Source organism: Vipera ursinii (genome assembly GCF_947247035.1).
Source record: "Vipera ursinii genome assembly, chromosome: 3".
Classification (NCBI taxonomy): Eukaryota; Metazoa; Chordata; class Lepidosauria; order Squamata; family Viperidae; genus Vipera; species Vipera ursinii.
The window spans coordinates 116,825,697-116,841,537 of NC_139516.1; the positions used below are offsets into that span (position 1 = coordinate 116,825,697).

At 38.6% G+C, this 15,841-nt stretch overlaps 1 protein-coding gene across 1 annotated transcript in view; it reads left to right on the plus strand.

The window, feature by feature from the left end:
• The first annotated feature begins 196 nt into the window (after positions 1-196).
• The window catches only part of HMGCS2 (3-hydroxy-3-methylglutaryl-CoA synthase 2), a 29,980-nt gene continuing 14,335 nt past the window's right edge, over positions 197-15,841 (plus strand). The window contains exons 1-4 of the mRNA XM_083357553.1: positions 197-326; positions 3,297-3,751; positions 6,602-6,727; positions 12,978-13,142. Of these exons, the coding sequence (XP_083213679.1) occupies positions 217-326; positions 3,297-3,751; positions 6,602-6,727; positions 12,978-13,142 (856 nt within the window). The 5' untranslated portion in view covers positions 197-216. The remainder of the gene's footprint in view (positions 327-3,296; positions 3,752-6,601; positions 6,728-12,977; positions 13,143-15,841) is intronic.

Consider the following 15,841-nt stretch of genomic DNA (forward strand, 5'->3'; position numbering starts at 1 on the left):
TTTAGAAAACCTTGGGACTGAAAGTTGATGCTACAAAAAATTGCAAAAGCCTAGTTAGATCAACTTGTGTACTGTTACTTGTACTGAGTATACTATTGGCTGCCATGATAAGAGCAGGGAGGGGCTTACCAGAGCTCTGTAGTACCCTTGGGGTGTCTTTAAAAAAGCTGGGGTGGCAGTTCAAAGCTTAGTTGGATTGTTTAACCAAACTGGAAAATGTTCCGGCTTTTCAGACATACGAAGCAGCTATGTTGCTTTCAGATGAAACGAACATTGCAGAAACCACTTTGGCCTCTCACTTTTTCAGCAGTAACAAAGCAGAACAGGTAAGTGAAGAAAAAATAGCACTAAAAATGTTGACATCTTCAAGCTCTGTAATTAGGGTTTTACTTTTACGCAAACTTTTCCAATGGTGATCTACCTAGAAAATTGGATAAGAAAATTCTGCCTTAATCATAATGAGTATTGGAATAATAGAAGTCAGGGTGTTTTAAAATATTAGGATCACCAGCTACAAATCTGTAAAAAGCCTCTTAAAACTCTTTTCTCTATGAAAAGCATACACAAGCATTTTCAACTTTCATCTTCTGTCTTGCCTTTAATCTTGATATAACTTTCGCTATGTCTTAGCATTTCTTCTGTTTGTGAAAGATCATTTGTGAATGTGTATATCTGAACCCTACAAGAACAATGGCTTATATCATTTAAAGGAACCCAGAGATTCTGATCCATGAGAATGCATGTGTGAGAAAAACTTTTCCAAATTATGTAGTTTTTTGAATAGCAAGTCTTAGGTAATCTTTTTCTTCCACTTTTTCCTGTTTTGCTACTTTTATACTCTAATGTCCCATCCACTATTGCATTGAAGTCTCCTACTAAGCAAACATTTTGATACTCCATTTTTCAGATCTCAAGAAGACAGTTCCAATGGTCTCACATAATATTTTTCATCAATGAAATATTAAACCGAAAAGACAAATGTCAATGCAAGATCCAAAATTGGGATTCAAAATTCTCCCCACGCTAAATAGCATATTGATGCAGACCTTATTCCTTTAAATAGGAAAACGCTATTATTTACTTTGATATCCACTTTTTTTCTAAAGCTAATTTTATATTTATAATAAAGTAATCCAAATTAAAATTAGCATTACAGGTAGTCTTTGACTTACAGCAGTTCATTTAGTGACCATTCAAACTTACAACGGCACTGGAAAAAAGTGATTTATGACTATTTTTCACAGTTATGACCTTTGAAGCATCCCCGTGATTCTGTGATCAAAATTCAGGTGTTTGGCAACTGGTTCATACTTGTTGCAACCTTCTGACAAGCAAAGTCAATGGGAAGCCAGATTCATTTAACAACCAGGTTACTAACTTATCAGTGGCAGTGATTCATTTAACAACTGTGGCAAGAAAGGTGGTAAATGGGGCAAATCTCACTTAACAACTGCCTTGCTTAACAATAGACATTTTGGGCACGGTTGTGGTGGTAAGCGGAGGACTAGCTGTATCTCTATGACAATAGGAAGAAAAAATCAGAATAAAAACAAGGAGACTGGATTTTTAGAATACTCTTTTTTAAATTTTATTTTTAATTTTAACTGGGGTTTTATTTGTTCAGGGACGGATATAATTTTTTTAAATCTGTTTTTAACTTTTGTATTTTTTGTTTTAATCACCCTGTAAACCGCCCTGAGTCCTTCGGGAAAGGGCAGTATATAAATATAATAAAATAAATAAAATATTCTAAGGGACAATAACTTAAGTAATACATCCACATACTTACCCTTTGGACCTGACCCCTAGTGCTGTCCAGCAATGTTGATCTTCTGCAAATGTAATCAAAGGTCTTTGTATTAAACATTAACCTCTTGATAACAATATGTCAGGGTTAGGATGAGTGAGTATCCTCTGGGCTATTGGAATGCATGTGTTTTTAAGATGCTGTAGATCACAACACAGTAAAAGCCTTAATTCCGCAGTTCACCCAAATGCTAAAGGGCAAAGAAAAACTTAGATACTATTCAAATATCTCATTTGTTCATCCGTATTTAAAGTAAATGTTTCTATTTTTCTCTTAATACAAGTTTGCAAAAAAGTAAAATCTATAAAGTAAAATCTGTAAAGTACTGCCACAATACAGTCAGTGACAGTATAACAAAACAGAAATTATAGAACTAGTTCTCACCAGTTCTCAAAGCCCTTTTTAAGAGAAAGAAAACATAACTGTAGAAAATAAAAGGAGGCCATTTCAAGAGCCTATCTGAAAAGGCAGCACCTGAATATCAGGGTGAATATCAAAACGTATTTTGGTAGAGACTTACCTAATTTTCTTCAGTGGCAGAAAAATTGAAACAAAATTCGTTGGAACTCGAGCATAGAAGCAAATCATCACTACCATTAATAGGACCTTCTTTTATTTGTTTATACAAATCAAATTTGTTGATACAGATCTCACAGAATTGGGGGTGCCTGCAATATATCTATCATTGAATGAGCCCTCTCTTAGCACTAGGAATTTCCACATTTATTTATTTGAATGCAGCAGTAGTCTTATCTGAAGGCTGCCACTGCAGCTCCAAGCACTTTTGTGTCATTGTTGATTGTAAGGTACTTCACTTTTCCAAAGCTTCACAGGGGATATTGCAGATGGAGTGACAAAATAAGCGCTGCAGTAAGTTGCTTCTCAGATTGTATGGTAATGCCTAAACGTGGAGCAACAGCTGTTTACACAATGGGGTTTAATTATAGTAGCCTTGGTGGAGCAGTAGGCTAATGCCTCCTTAAGTAACACCAGCTGCCTGCAATTAGTGCAGGTTCGAGTCCCACCAGGCTCAAGGTTGACTCAGCCTTCCATCCTTCCGAGGTAGGTAAAATGAGGACCCAGATTGTTAGGGGCAATAAAGCTGACTTAGTAATAATGCCGCTTGGGGGGGGGGGGCTGAAAGCCCTAATAAGCAGGCATATACATAGAATGAAGGCTATTGCTAAGCACATTGATTTGTGCTTTAGATTGTAAGCCGCCCTGAGTCTTCAGAGAAGGGCGGGATATAAATGGGATTTTAAAAAAAATTACCTAGCTAACAAGAGATTGTGAATATTCCTTTTCCCTGAGTATAAATATACCTGTCCTTGTTATTTACTTGTGGGATATTCATAAGACGAGCAAGGTCCTTACCTACATCAGCCTGAAACATGTTTGTTTTGTAAGGTATTCCTCCTAATAGTGTAGAAGCCAGAATTATATCTAAATGTGTATTGTGAAAAACCTTTCCTCTCTACTTGTTTTGCAGTTTCTCCACAGATTCTATACAACCACTCCAGACAAATTCTCCATGGCCTAAGGATGTGGGTATCCTTGCTCTGGAAGTATATTTCCCATTCCAATATGTAGAACAAAGTGAGTTAGAGAAATACGATGAGGTAGAATCAGGGAAATACACCATAGGCCTAGGCCAGAAGCAGATGGGTTTCTGTGCTGCACACGAAGACATCAATTCCTTGTGCCTGACTGTGGTACAGAATCTGGTACAAAGAAACAATCTCTCCTGGGATTCTATCGGCCGCCTGGAAGTTGGAACAGAAACTATTATTGACAAATCCAAAGCTGTTAAAACTGTTCTGATGCAGCTCTTTCAGGATTCAGGGAACACAGACATTGAGGGCATTGACACAACCAATGCCTGCTATGGAGGTACAGCTTCTCTATTCAACTCTGCTGATTGGGTGGAATCCAGCTCCTGGGATGGTAAGTGTTGGCAGACTGAGTTCAGTTCTTTTAGCTGGAGAATCTAAGTTTTCTTAACTTCAGCAACTTTAAGATAGGTGGACTCCAACTCCTACAAATCTGGGAATTGGAGTCCACCCACCTTAAAGCCACTGAGGTTAAAAAAAAACAGTGGTATAGCTAATGTGCCTTAAGTGCACATTCTGAAAAAAAGTAACTATTCAAATTGTTTAATTGGTTAAATTTCAGAGGTAAGGAAGCTGATCCTTTGATTCTACTAAGCTGTTAGCTACTAACACTATATACGGTATTCAGCATAATGTAGTCACAACATATACCCTTTTAGCAGCAGATAGAAAGTGGAATACTTTCAGAATTTTCTCAACATATAAGTCATTACTGCATAGCAATAACAAAATAATGCTGGAGACACAAGGTCTCTTGCTACAGAAGCAACTTTGCTTTAATGTTTCTAATATTCTCCAGTTTTCTGATTTTCCTTTTTCATTTAATCTATTATCAACTCTTAATCTACCAAGCTTCAAAATACAGTTCTGTTTTTTTCTAGGGTTTTTCTTACTCTCAGTTCTATCCTATTTCCATTCAGCCTAGTTTTCTGAACTTTTCAGTTCTTCCTTACATTGCATTAATGATTTAATTTTATCCAGAAACAATGCTATTTTTTTTGTCCAAACAGTTTGTTAATATATATTATGTCTGGGACTGACAGAGACAGAAAATGACCCTGGGGTTGCGAAGAATTAGCTGTAGTACTTTCGTTGTAGAGAAAGAAGAGGAAGAGGTATGGGAGTCATCAGATATACCTTCCATTATTCCCCGCTCCCCTTGAGCTTTTGAAAAATAGCCGATTCAAAGTCCATGCACAAATTCTAGGATAGCAAAGAAAAAAATTGCAAAGAAGAGGCAAAAGTGCGTGATGACAGGCCATTTGTAATCATTGACCGTGTCCCAAGAGCAAGAATGATGTAAAAAAGCAGAAAGTACGTGAAGATCCCCTCTCAGCTACTTCTGCAAAGAAGCAGAGCTCACTCTGGACAAAATAAAATAGAGCAATTAAGAGATTACAGTATGGGATGCATTCCTCGTGTCACTGTCCTGTGCTATTATGTCAGCAAACAAGGAAGCAGTCCTAATGTTGTCCACTAACTAATGAACTAATGCTGCCCATTAACAGAACCACCAATGTGGGATGACCCCAATGCTATTATTGGGAGAAAATATAGAGGCTTCAATATATCCTGAGTTTCCTATACTTTAGCTGTTAGTCTAGCCTACAGCCCCCAAAAGGAAATCCCATAGAGTTTCCTGAGTCTGACCTTTGAATAAACATGTTATGGATTAGATTTTGAGACACTTGATCACCCCCTTAAAAATAGGAAATGTGTAGGTAATTAAATCCTACTTTTCTCAGTTGCAGTACAATTATTCTTGCCGAGAAGGTTCTGCATAGAAGCTCCTTTCTTATTTCAAAATTGCAGTGCAGATTTCCAGATTTCAAAAGTGCACATTAGTAGTTTTCCATTAATCTTTGAATCATGATATAATAAGTTCTGCCCTTCGGTTCTAGAGCTTTGCCTGCTTAGAATCTGCCTGACTGCTTACCAAAAGTAGTGTAGACCATTAAATAAAAGCCCACACTTTAGTCTCTGAGATGTTAATTCTGTGGCCCTTGGAAAATTCAACTCCATTTCAACCAACTTGGGAAGAATAGTTCTACCACTGCTATGATAAAGTTCAGAGAGTAGGCTGGGGAGGTTTGGGACTCCCCAGTGACTTTAAAATAGTCATTTTGTCCTTGCTTAGACACTTGGCCTCTACCCAGAGTTCATTGAGGGGACTATTGGACAGCAGCTAAAGAAAGGGCAATAAAGGTTGTGGCTGCTTCCTTCCACAAGGCTGTCATGAATATTACTACTGGTAGGAAATGGCTACTGTTTGCTAAAGGAGCCACAATTTCAGAAAATGTCATTCTGTGCCATCATAATATTGAGTTTGGGGATGCCCCTCGAGGTCTTTTTTTTAAAGCACAAAATTTAGCTATGCAAGCTATATCTACCCTTGTTATGAGTTTTATGACTGATAGTGCTGTTGTGATTTCCCCCATAGCTGTTTTCACCAACAGGGAATGGTTGAAAAGTATTCCTTCCCTACCCAGGTTTCCCAAATCAGGCTGCAACTTCCACTGCCACATCTTTCAGCTGAAAGGACAATTTTTAGGGGAGGGGGAAACCCTAACATATTATCACATGTATTTTTGATCTAGATCCTTCCTTTCAAACCTCTCTACTGTGTATCCATTCATGAAATCTTAATTCTCACCATATGTAAACTGAATTCAATCATCTCTGTGTTTCATCTGTCTGGTAATTTTTTGCTTACCTTTTCTGTACTTCTATTGGCTCTTTGATGTCAAAACGGAGGTCCTTGGTGTAGGGCATGGGTGTCAAACTTGATCGCATCATGTGATGTATCATGATGTATCACAACATTTTTTGCCTTTGTGGAGCTGCGGTGGGTGTGGCCTGTGCGTGACGCATCTGGCCCACTGACCGCCAGTTTGACACCCCTGGTAGGGGCCTCTCTTTTTTTGTTTAGGCCAATGTTTCAGCAAAGTTAAGATGGGTGGACTTCAATTCCCAGAATCCCAGAGCTGAACACATCTTAAAGTCAGTACTATTCAAAAGCGTTGGCTTAGGTAAATATGTTCTTGAATAGATAACAGCTACTGGAACAGGAACTGAAGCTACAAAAGAACTTCAGCCCATTTTATGAAGAAAATTAGGTAGAATTTATCTATTTATTTATCTCTTCATCAGTGTTGATATTTTGGTGATGCTCTTGTCATGCCAGGACGCTACGCCTTGGTAGTTTGTGGTGATATTGCTGTGTATGCAACTGGAAATGCAAGACCAACAGGTGGAGCTGGAGCTGTAGCTATGTTGGTTGGACCAAATGCTCCTCTGACTTTAGAGAGAGGTCAGTAAAAACATTTACATTTACAGTATTTATGGATTTCAGCTAAAGCCAGTTTGGTGGGAGGAGAGGAGTATTCATTGCAGAAGAACAACATGGGTGGATGGATGAAAACAATTCCTTTAAAGGGGGAGGTGATAATGAAGATGATCCTCCAACAACATGAGTCTTGTTGCAACCTTGTTAGCATTAATAGTTACACTGCTCTGACAGGCACACTGCAGGGCAGACACTTGTAGGGTAGAACAAGTCCAGAGCTATGAATTTATTCTACTGCAAGTGAAATAGATGAATAGGACAAAGGTGGGTTTCTGCCAGACTCCATGGTGCTTGCTAATTACTCAGAAGTCAAATACTCTGATGTATGCTGAACCAGAAATTCAAAAGAACTTGCTGGTGGAAAAGCAGATTGGTGATGGTAAAAATGTGTCTATTTCAGGGACATAGAAGGCTTCTGGGACAAAGCTGCTCTTCTCTTTATAATAAGCTTTTCATCTGCAAGAAAGAGTCCTTTGTGTCTGAACCATTAGTATGCTTCAGAGGGTATACTTAGAGTAGCTGCTTGTATTTTATGACCAAACCACACTTACCTTACCTCTCCCTCACCCCTCTACCCTAACAGTGAGGAATTATGTTTGCATTATCTGGAAAATGAGCAACTTCTGAACAAAGCTAGTCAGAGCTTATATAGGGAAGATTTGGGGAACAGTCTACTTTTACCACATGTCATATCAAGAGTCCTTTTTAGGTATTTTCCCACTGTACGATTACCTTCTGTGGGGATAGTTTGGGAGGAAAAATGAGAAAATAGAGAATCTTTCCTACTTAAGGAACTTCCAGTGCATTTCAAAATTTTGGTAGTCTAGGGTTAGTTTTAAAATGATATATGAAAGGCCATATTCTAATAGCTTTCCCAAAAGTAGGCTCATGTTCTGATACAATTCTTTCTCCTTAGCAGCATTGGCACTGCCTTTACCTATCATTTACCGGTCATACAACATTACCTGTCAGTAATTTATTTCCATTATTCCAGTTGCTCTGCAGGTGAGATGGGCAATCTCTAAATTTGATATTAAAATAAATAAAATTATGAAGAATATCTTTTTTCATGAACTAACTTTTGTGGAGATACTGAACAAATGCCACTTATTTACACTGTGTTCATGACCAAGAACACATAACTGAACAAACGTCTTTACAAAACACTGGTCCATGTTCTTGTTAAATTCATCATGGAAAAAAAACATTTCATATCATAACCGAGAAGATTATATTCCTTTACTCTTGAACCTACTCCTGCTTCTTTGACAAGCTCAAATCACACAAGATCGTTAAAATCCCTTTGGGTCAACAAATGCGGCTGACTTGAAATGTTGAATTTTTGAATTAATATTTTCCCTTATGTGCCCTTGTATGCATTATCAATATCAGTAGATTAATTGCACTAAACATCTGGAGGATGTAGTACAGGCAACTGCTTACTGTGTAGGATTGATCTCATTGCACATGGTAAATCAGAGTATTTTACAATGTGTTTACTTTTAGAGTGATTCCCGTTGCACTTGTTAGGCAGAAATTACAATCTAATGAATGGTCTTTTGGCTCCCCCCAAAAGATAAGAAAGGCAAATGGCTTATAGCATTTAACTATCTTGTTAGAAATCTAACATGTCACACAGTAATTGTGTGGGCCCAATTCTTATCTCAATCAGCCACTTTACAACCAAAATAAATTTCATAGCATTTTTGACAGGTGGGATGTAGTTTCACTTCTGAGTTTTAACAGTTAGCTCACCACATGCATAGCAAAAAGTATCAGGATGATTTGAACAGTTTTATGGCAGGATAGCATTATGTAGATAATCTATGTAAACATAACGCTACAGTATAAAAATTAAACTAATATTTAATGGAATACAGGAAATATAGACTTAAACTTCATACTCTGATCTAAAACAGGAACTGCTTTTCAAGCAGAGATAGGACTCATGTGCAAACATGATTCAACCTGCATAATGAGCTAGCTATCATGTCTACTTCTTTTGTCTTGAGGTTATTTACATTGAACAATGATAACTAGATTTTGCTCAATGTTTGTTACAAGCATGTTTCTCTAGTTAAAAAATAGTATTATAATAGACCTAGTTAAACTGAGTAAAATGAGAGTTCCGGTTTTGCGTCATAGCAATACAGCCGAGGGATTGCAGGGCTCCGTACCCTACAGCTGGTTTCGTCCTGCTAGGGGACCCTAAATGGGTTTAAAGTCGCCCCAGAGAGCCAACGAAGGAGATCCCCCCCTTTCGATCAAAGAAAGATGGCGCTCAATCTATTTGATCTGTGGGAAACCCTCTAAACCGACAGGAGAAAGGCTAGCTGTAGTCCGGTGACTAGCCCAACCTACCAGCATCTGAACTCCAAAAGCACTAACTAAGAACAACTGTGAACAACGTGTTTGGAACTGGGTGACAATATTGATCTTCTCTTCTCTATTTTGAGACTGATTTCCTGGAAAAGATCCCCAAGAAGCAAAAAATCCTCCAAAAGTGAGAAGGAAGGGGATTATAACCCCACCCCTTCATAGATGGAAGCAGCGATTTAATTTTTATGGGAGACAGAAATACATTGAAATGAATTAATATAAATCTGCAATCTGGATGAAACTGAACATTATGGAAATTGTTCAGATTTTCCATTTGAAAGAATATTGATGAAATTACTAGAAAATAATTTTTCATTTTAAAAGTTGGAAAATAAATAGTTACTGACATCTAATCATGGATTAGAGTATAGAACTAGAGCTGTCTTGGCTCAGAAATTGGCAAGATGCCTAGAAACAGAGAACAATTTGTTCCTTTGATCCTCAGTGACTCTTAGCTAAATAGAGAACAGCTGGGAGCAGAGGAAAGAAAATACACTGGGCTATCTATTGCAGAATGAGATTACAATTACAATAAATTACAATTACAATAAAAACTGCTGAACTTTTTGGATTACAAACACTTACTGAGCTGTGATCTTTAAGTTCAAGAATTGTTTGCAGGAAAAAAAACCTTGACTTTTTGGCTATTCTTATAGAGGGGAAACTACTGGATAGTTTTTAAGAGGTTGAACACTTTGAACTGCAACTTTGGCTGGTTGATAATTGTAGGATCCCTGAGCAGAAGAACCATTATAAAATATTGCTGTTAGTGGTGGACTGACAATTGAAAACACATTGGACTATAAAGGCCATACATAAAGATAAGGATTATATAAGACTTTGGTGTTTGGAATGTAAGACTAATTGGTTTGATGAAAATGGAGGTTGCATACTAAAAGTGGTAGGAAACCACACTCAATATTCTTTTCCAAAGTCCCCAGTCTGGAACATCAGAGACCTGTAGGAGTAATACTTCGAGACAAGACAAATATCTTCCAGAAGGAAATGCATGCTATGTTGCAACTAATTCAAATGACAATGTTTCAAATCATGATGAGATTAAAAATAATTTTGATGATATAAATGAGCACATTCTTGATCTAAGCTCACAATTTAAAAAATTTGGTCTTTGGCTAATCTTCTAAATGAGAAATTACTGGAAAACTTTTAGATGGTCAAATACTTTGAACTGAATCCTGGCTGGCTGATAATTATAAGACCCCTGAAAATAAAACTGCCACAAAATATTGTTTTCAGTGGTGCATTGAAAATTGGAAATGTACTGGAATATAAAACTATTATATAAAGACAAGAACTACATAAGGTTTGGCTGTTGGGATTTTAAGATGGATTGGCTTGCTAAAACTAATTAAAAAGACTATGACACCAATGGAAAACTACTTAGAGAGGAGAAATCAAATGGATATTATATACCTATCTAAAAATAATATAAAACCATACCTAACACCTCTTCCTGAAGAACCCAGTTGGAGCTTCAAAGATCTACAGGAACAATGACTCAAGACAACACAAATACATTCCAGGAGAAAATACACACAATGCTGCGACAGATTCAAACAATAATTGTTTCAAACCATGATGAGATTAGAAATCAGTTTGACAATATAAACGAACATATCTCTAACTTAAACCTACAACTAAATGACATTCAAAAATGACAACAAAGAATGAACAAACAAATCAGATAACAGAATATAAATTAAATGAAAGTGACTTAAATAGAAAAGCTACAAATGAAGAAAACTACAATTTAGTACAAAGAAATCTGCAAAACCTTACTAAAATAAAGACAAAAAAGATGCCTTATCCTCCAGGACTTCAAAACAAATTTGAGGATAAAAAAGAAGAACAAATAAAATGGATTAAAGGACTATCAGATGAATCATCAAAACGTGGGAGGCAAAAACTGGATACCTTACTTGCTTTGTCTTTTTTGTCCCCAATAACATTTACAAAAATACAAACTGGCAAGCTAAATTTACTGATCTGGAAAGCGACTTGGCAAAAGAAGAAGATCAAAGCTGGAGTCAAGAGACCTGATTTAACTTATCAGGTGGAATATTATATGATTAAGCATTTGTTTGAATATTACACACACACACACACACACACACACACAGAGTAAGAGGAATAAGATATATAAGTAGTATAATACTTTTAGAATATATGAAATGTTAAAACATTGAGAGGATCTATTTAAATGAAAAGTTTGGATTTTAAAGGTAATGAATTTTGAGAAAACTATGACTGATAAGAATGGTTTGAATACTGAAGGGAAATTAAGCTTCAATAAGCATCTTGAAAACAGGACATATAATTTTTTTATAAATACAATGGAAATAAGCTCATTAAAACATGTTATATGTTGATATTATTATATGCATAAATACTAAAAAAGGTTTATGTCCAACTTGATTTGTACTGAAAATATTAAGAATTATATTTGTTTAATGTACACAAAAGGAGAATATTACAGGAAGAAGAGAGGATCAAGAAATATATATATTAACATTGATTAATTTGTTGTAGCCACAAGGAAACTAAGCCTGATGAGAAAAAATATTGATTTCATTTTTGAATTCTGCATGGAAAAGTCTGCTTAGAACAACAATTACATCCTTGTTATAAAATTTTTATAACCAGTATTACCAGGGTGGGCTTCTAAGCCCAGGTAGAACTTTAAAAGGAAGAATCCTCAGTTTTTATACTCAGAAACTGATCGTTTTTCAAAACTAGTGAGATATATAATCAAATAATCGGAGCGTACTATATTCAATTACAGTAACTTAATTCAGTTTTTGTTTTAATCAACTGAAGTTTTTACCCATCTTTAATAGCATCACTATGGGAAACTCATTATAGCAGGTGATCCTAGAAGATTCCAGAGCAAGGGTGGCTTATTCAAGACAGACGATAACTGGTCCCCACTACAAGCTGACAATTCACTATAGAAGCTATATAGGCCATCAATTAATTACAATAATAAATTCAGGAAATGCTCTAGATCAGTGATGGTGAACCTTTTAGAGACCAAGTGCCCAAACTGCAACCCAAAACCCACTTACGTATCGTCAGGTGCCAGGTGGACATGGCCCATTGGGTGGGTGTGGCCAATTGGGTGGGTGTGGCCAATTGGGCGGGTATGGCCCATTGGGTGGTAACGGCAGATTGGGTGGGACTAAAAAGTTCAATCGATCAATTCCAACTTTGCGAGATCTTTTTTTTTCCTGCGAGAAGTTGAAATTGATTGATTGATTGAACCTTTTTTTCACATGGCGATGGAGGCCTAAAGTGAAAAGGTTTTATAAAACCCAGCTGAAGGCCTAGGACTGGGGCAATGGTGCGCGTGCCCACAGAGAGGGCTCTGCGTGCCACCTGTTGCACGCGTGCCATAGGTTCGCCACCACGGCCCTGGATTATGAACTTTAGAGGGGTCACAATCCCTTTCAGAAGTTATAAAATATTTCTCCAAACAGGTAACCCACCTGACTACTAGCTTTCTCTCTGGTCAGGATGATGTGGTTGTTTTAATTCACTAGTAGTCAGGACCAAAACCAAGAAAGACATATGGTGATTCTTCCCAGCTGAGTTCTTTATTGTTTCATATCTATAGACATAAGTTTTATAAGCAGGAGAAATTAGAATCTTCTTGGAAGAATCATATGCTTAGTGGAAATTGCTTGGTGAGATGACCAGCCATAGAAATCACTCAATCAAATACTGAATGTCTGTCACAACTTCAATGGTCATAACATAAAGAAGATCATGTTTCTATGACAGATTATCACGTCTATGGTATCATCTTCCTATTCAGGTGTCCGAGGAACCCACATGGAGCATGTCTATGACTTCTATAAACCAGACCTGGCTTCAGAGTATCCTATGGTAGATGGACCACTTTCCATTCAGTGCTATTTCCAGGCTCTTGATAAGTGCTATGCCACATATCGAAAGAAAATTGAAAGCCAGTGGCAGAAAGGTCTGTATGTCTTGAAAGCTAAAGCTAAGCTTTCCCCTATTTTTCCTCATCCTCTTATATGCTGATCTCTTTATGCAAGTATGGAGTGCATGGAAGTTGTACTTAAGATGTGAAAAGGAAATAGTAAATACAGGAATAGGAAATAAAAGAGAAATAGCCCTCATCTTATGCAACCCTATTGAAAGGGGTCATGATCTTAAAACTAACTAATCTGTGTTTTAGATTAATATTTTGGGCAGTAGAAAAGGAGAGGGAAGAATCTTGAACCCATAGCTCTACTCAACAATGGAATCTGAAGTAAGAAATATACTCCTCCTTATTTCAGGGCCTTTCCTCATGACTGAGTTACTGAGTATCTACCTTGTAGAAAGCAATATTTACATGAACATTCACTGTCCCCATTGCCAGTTCTTCTCTGACCTCAGTTGTCTCTGTTCCAAGCTGATTCCCTTATAAGATAGTACAAGTGATATAGCCTAACAGATTTTACTTACCTTAATAAGGGCTTAGACTTAGAATAACGGAAGGGACCTTGTAGATCAGGGTTTTTCAATTGATGGTACACGTACCACCTGTGGTACATTGGCACGTGGCAGGTGGTATGCGGCCCTGCCCAGCCCAGCCCAGGGTAGCAGGGGAGGGAACAAGCCAAAGCGGCTCAGCGCAGGACTTGCCATGAGCGAGTCTTCAAGAGCTGCAGGGCTGCTTGAGGTGAGGCAAAGGCCCCAGGATCAGCCCTTCTGCCATCCCCGTAAGAGAAAGGAGGAGGAGGGGGGGCGGAGACAGGAAGGGATATAAAAGATGGCAGTTTGGGCGGGAGAGGGAGAGAGAAAAAAAGACACAGCCTTGGGAGGAGGAGGAAGAGTCAGCTGGAGCTGCACCAAAGGTAAAAGAAGAAGGAGGAGGAGGGACAAGAGAGGAGAGGACAAAAAACAGGCCGGGTGGCAGTGAAAAACAGGTAAGAAATATGGCCTGAGAGTCCTTCCTTCCTTCCTTCCTTCCTTCCTTCCTTCCTTCCTTCCTTCCTTCCTTCCTTCCTTCCTTCCTTCCTTCCTTCCCTCTTTGTCGCTGGTTCACCTCGCCTAGCCGCTCCATGCGGTGAGGAGAATGCACCTCTCCCTGCCAAAACCAGGCTGGAGTCTGGGCGGCGTAGTGCAGGTAACATGGACTCTCATGCCACTTGCAGTGTCCCCTTCCCCGGAGTCCACGGGTGTGTGAAGAGGGCGAGGGCCATTTGCTGATCTCCTTCAGGGGATGCCTGTTTTTCTCCCTCTCTCATTACAAATATCTTCCTGCCGCTCTGCTCTTAACGCTGTGCGGCTCTTGTCCAGCAATTTAGAGTGGCCTTTCAAGCCATGGCCACCAGCAGCACAGCCACCAGCCATGCTGGCAGCCTGTCCCCCTCCCCTTGTCCCTTCCTGGGCAGGGAGGGAGGGAGGGGGGAAGGAGGGGGGAAGGGACAAAGAGGGAAGGAAGGAAGGAAGGAAGGAAGGAAGGAAGGAAGGAAGGACAATGAGGGAGAGAGGGAAGGAAGGAAGGAAGGGACAATGAGGGAAGGAAGGAAGGGAGGGAGGGAGGGAGGGAGGGAGGGACAACGAGAGGAGGGAGGAAGGGAGGGAGCAAAAGGGCCCATTGCAGACCCATCCCCCTCCACCAGAGACCCACGGATCCCCTCCACAGCCCTGCCTGAACCCCCCACAGGTGCCCCGCAACCTGAGCAATGAGCTGGCCATGCCCCCTCCCAGCCATTGACTTCACTTGTCAAAAAGTTGCAGAAGGTGATCACATGACCCTGGGACACTGTGACCATCATAAGTATGAATCAGTTGCCAAGCATCCAAATGTAAATCACATGACCCTGGGGATGCTGCTATTATTATCCCTCTCACAGTTAATGCTATTAAGTCAGGTTTCACCTAATCTGTATGTGTACTTCAGTTTTTCTTGCCTAAGTGTAAGACTTTACTTTTTTCTATGTTGAATTTCATTTTGTTAGATGTTCAAGACTGTCAAGATCATCTGGATTTTGAGCTTATCATCTAGGATATTGGCTATTCCTGCCAGCTTAGTGTCATCTATAAATCTGATGAGTTTCTATTCCTTCATCTAATTGATTTATGAAGATATTGAAGAGTAGTGGGCCTAAGGCAGAACCTTGTGGTATCCCACTGCTTACTTTCCTCTATGTAGATGTAGTACCATTGAGGACTAACTCATTGAGTATGGTTTGTCAGCCAGTTACAAATCCATCTGCTGATGATGCTGTCTATCCCACTTTTTTCTAGCTTACCGAGAAGTAGGTTGTGGTCTACTTTGTCGAATTCCTCACAGAAATCTAAGTATATTATGTCCACAGCATTTTGCTGGTCTACTAATTTAGTCACTTTGTCAAAGAATGAAATAAGATTGGTCTGATATGATCTCTTTGTAACAAATCCATGCTGGCTTCTAGTTATAACTTTGTTTCTAGATGTTTGCAGGTCTGTTTTTTTATTATCTTTTTCAGTATCTTCCCAGGTATCGATATTAGGATGATTGGTGTGTAGTTTCCTGGGTGTAATTTTATTCCTTTTTTGAAGGTGGGAAACAAATCAATTCTTTTCCAATCCTCAGGTAGTAATCCGGTGCTCCAGGATTTTTTTTAAGATATGATACAATTTTTCTGAGATCACATCTGCCAGCTCTTTCAGAACTCTGGG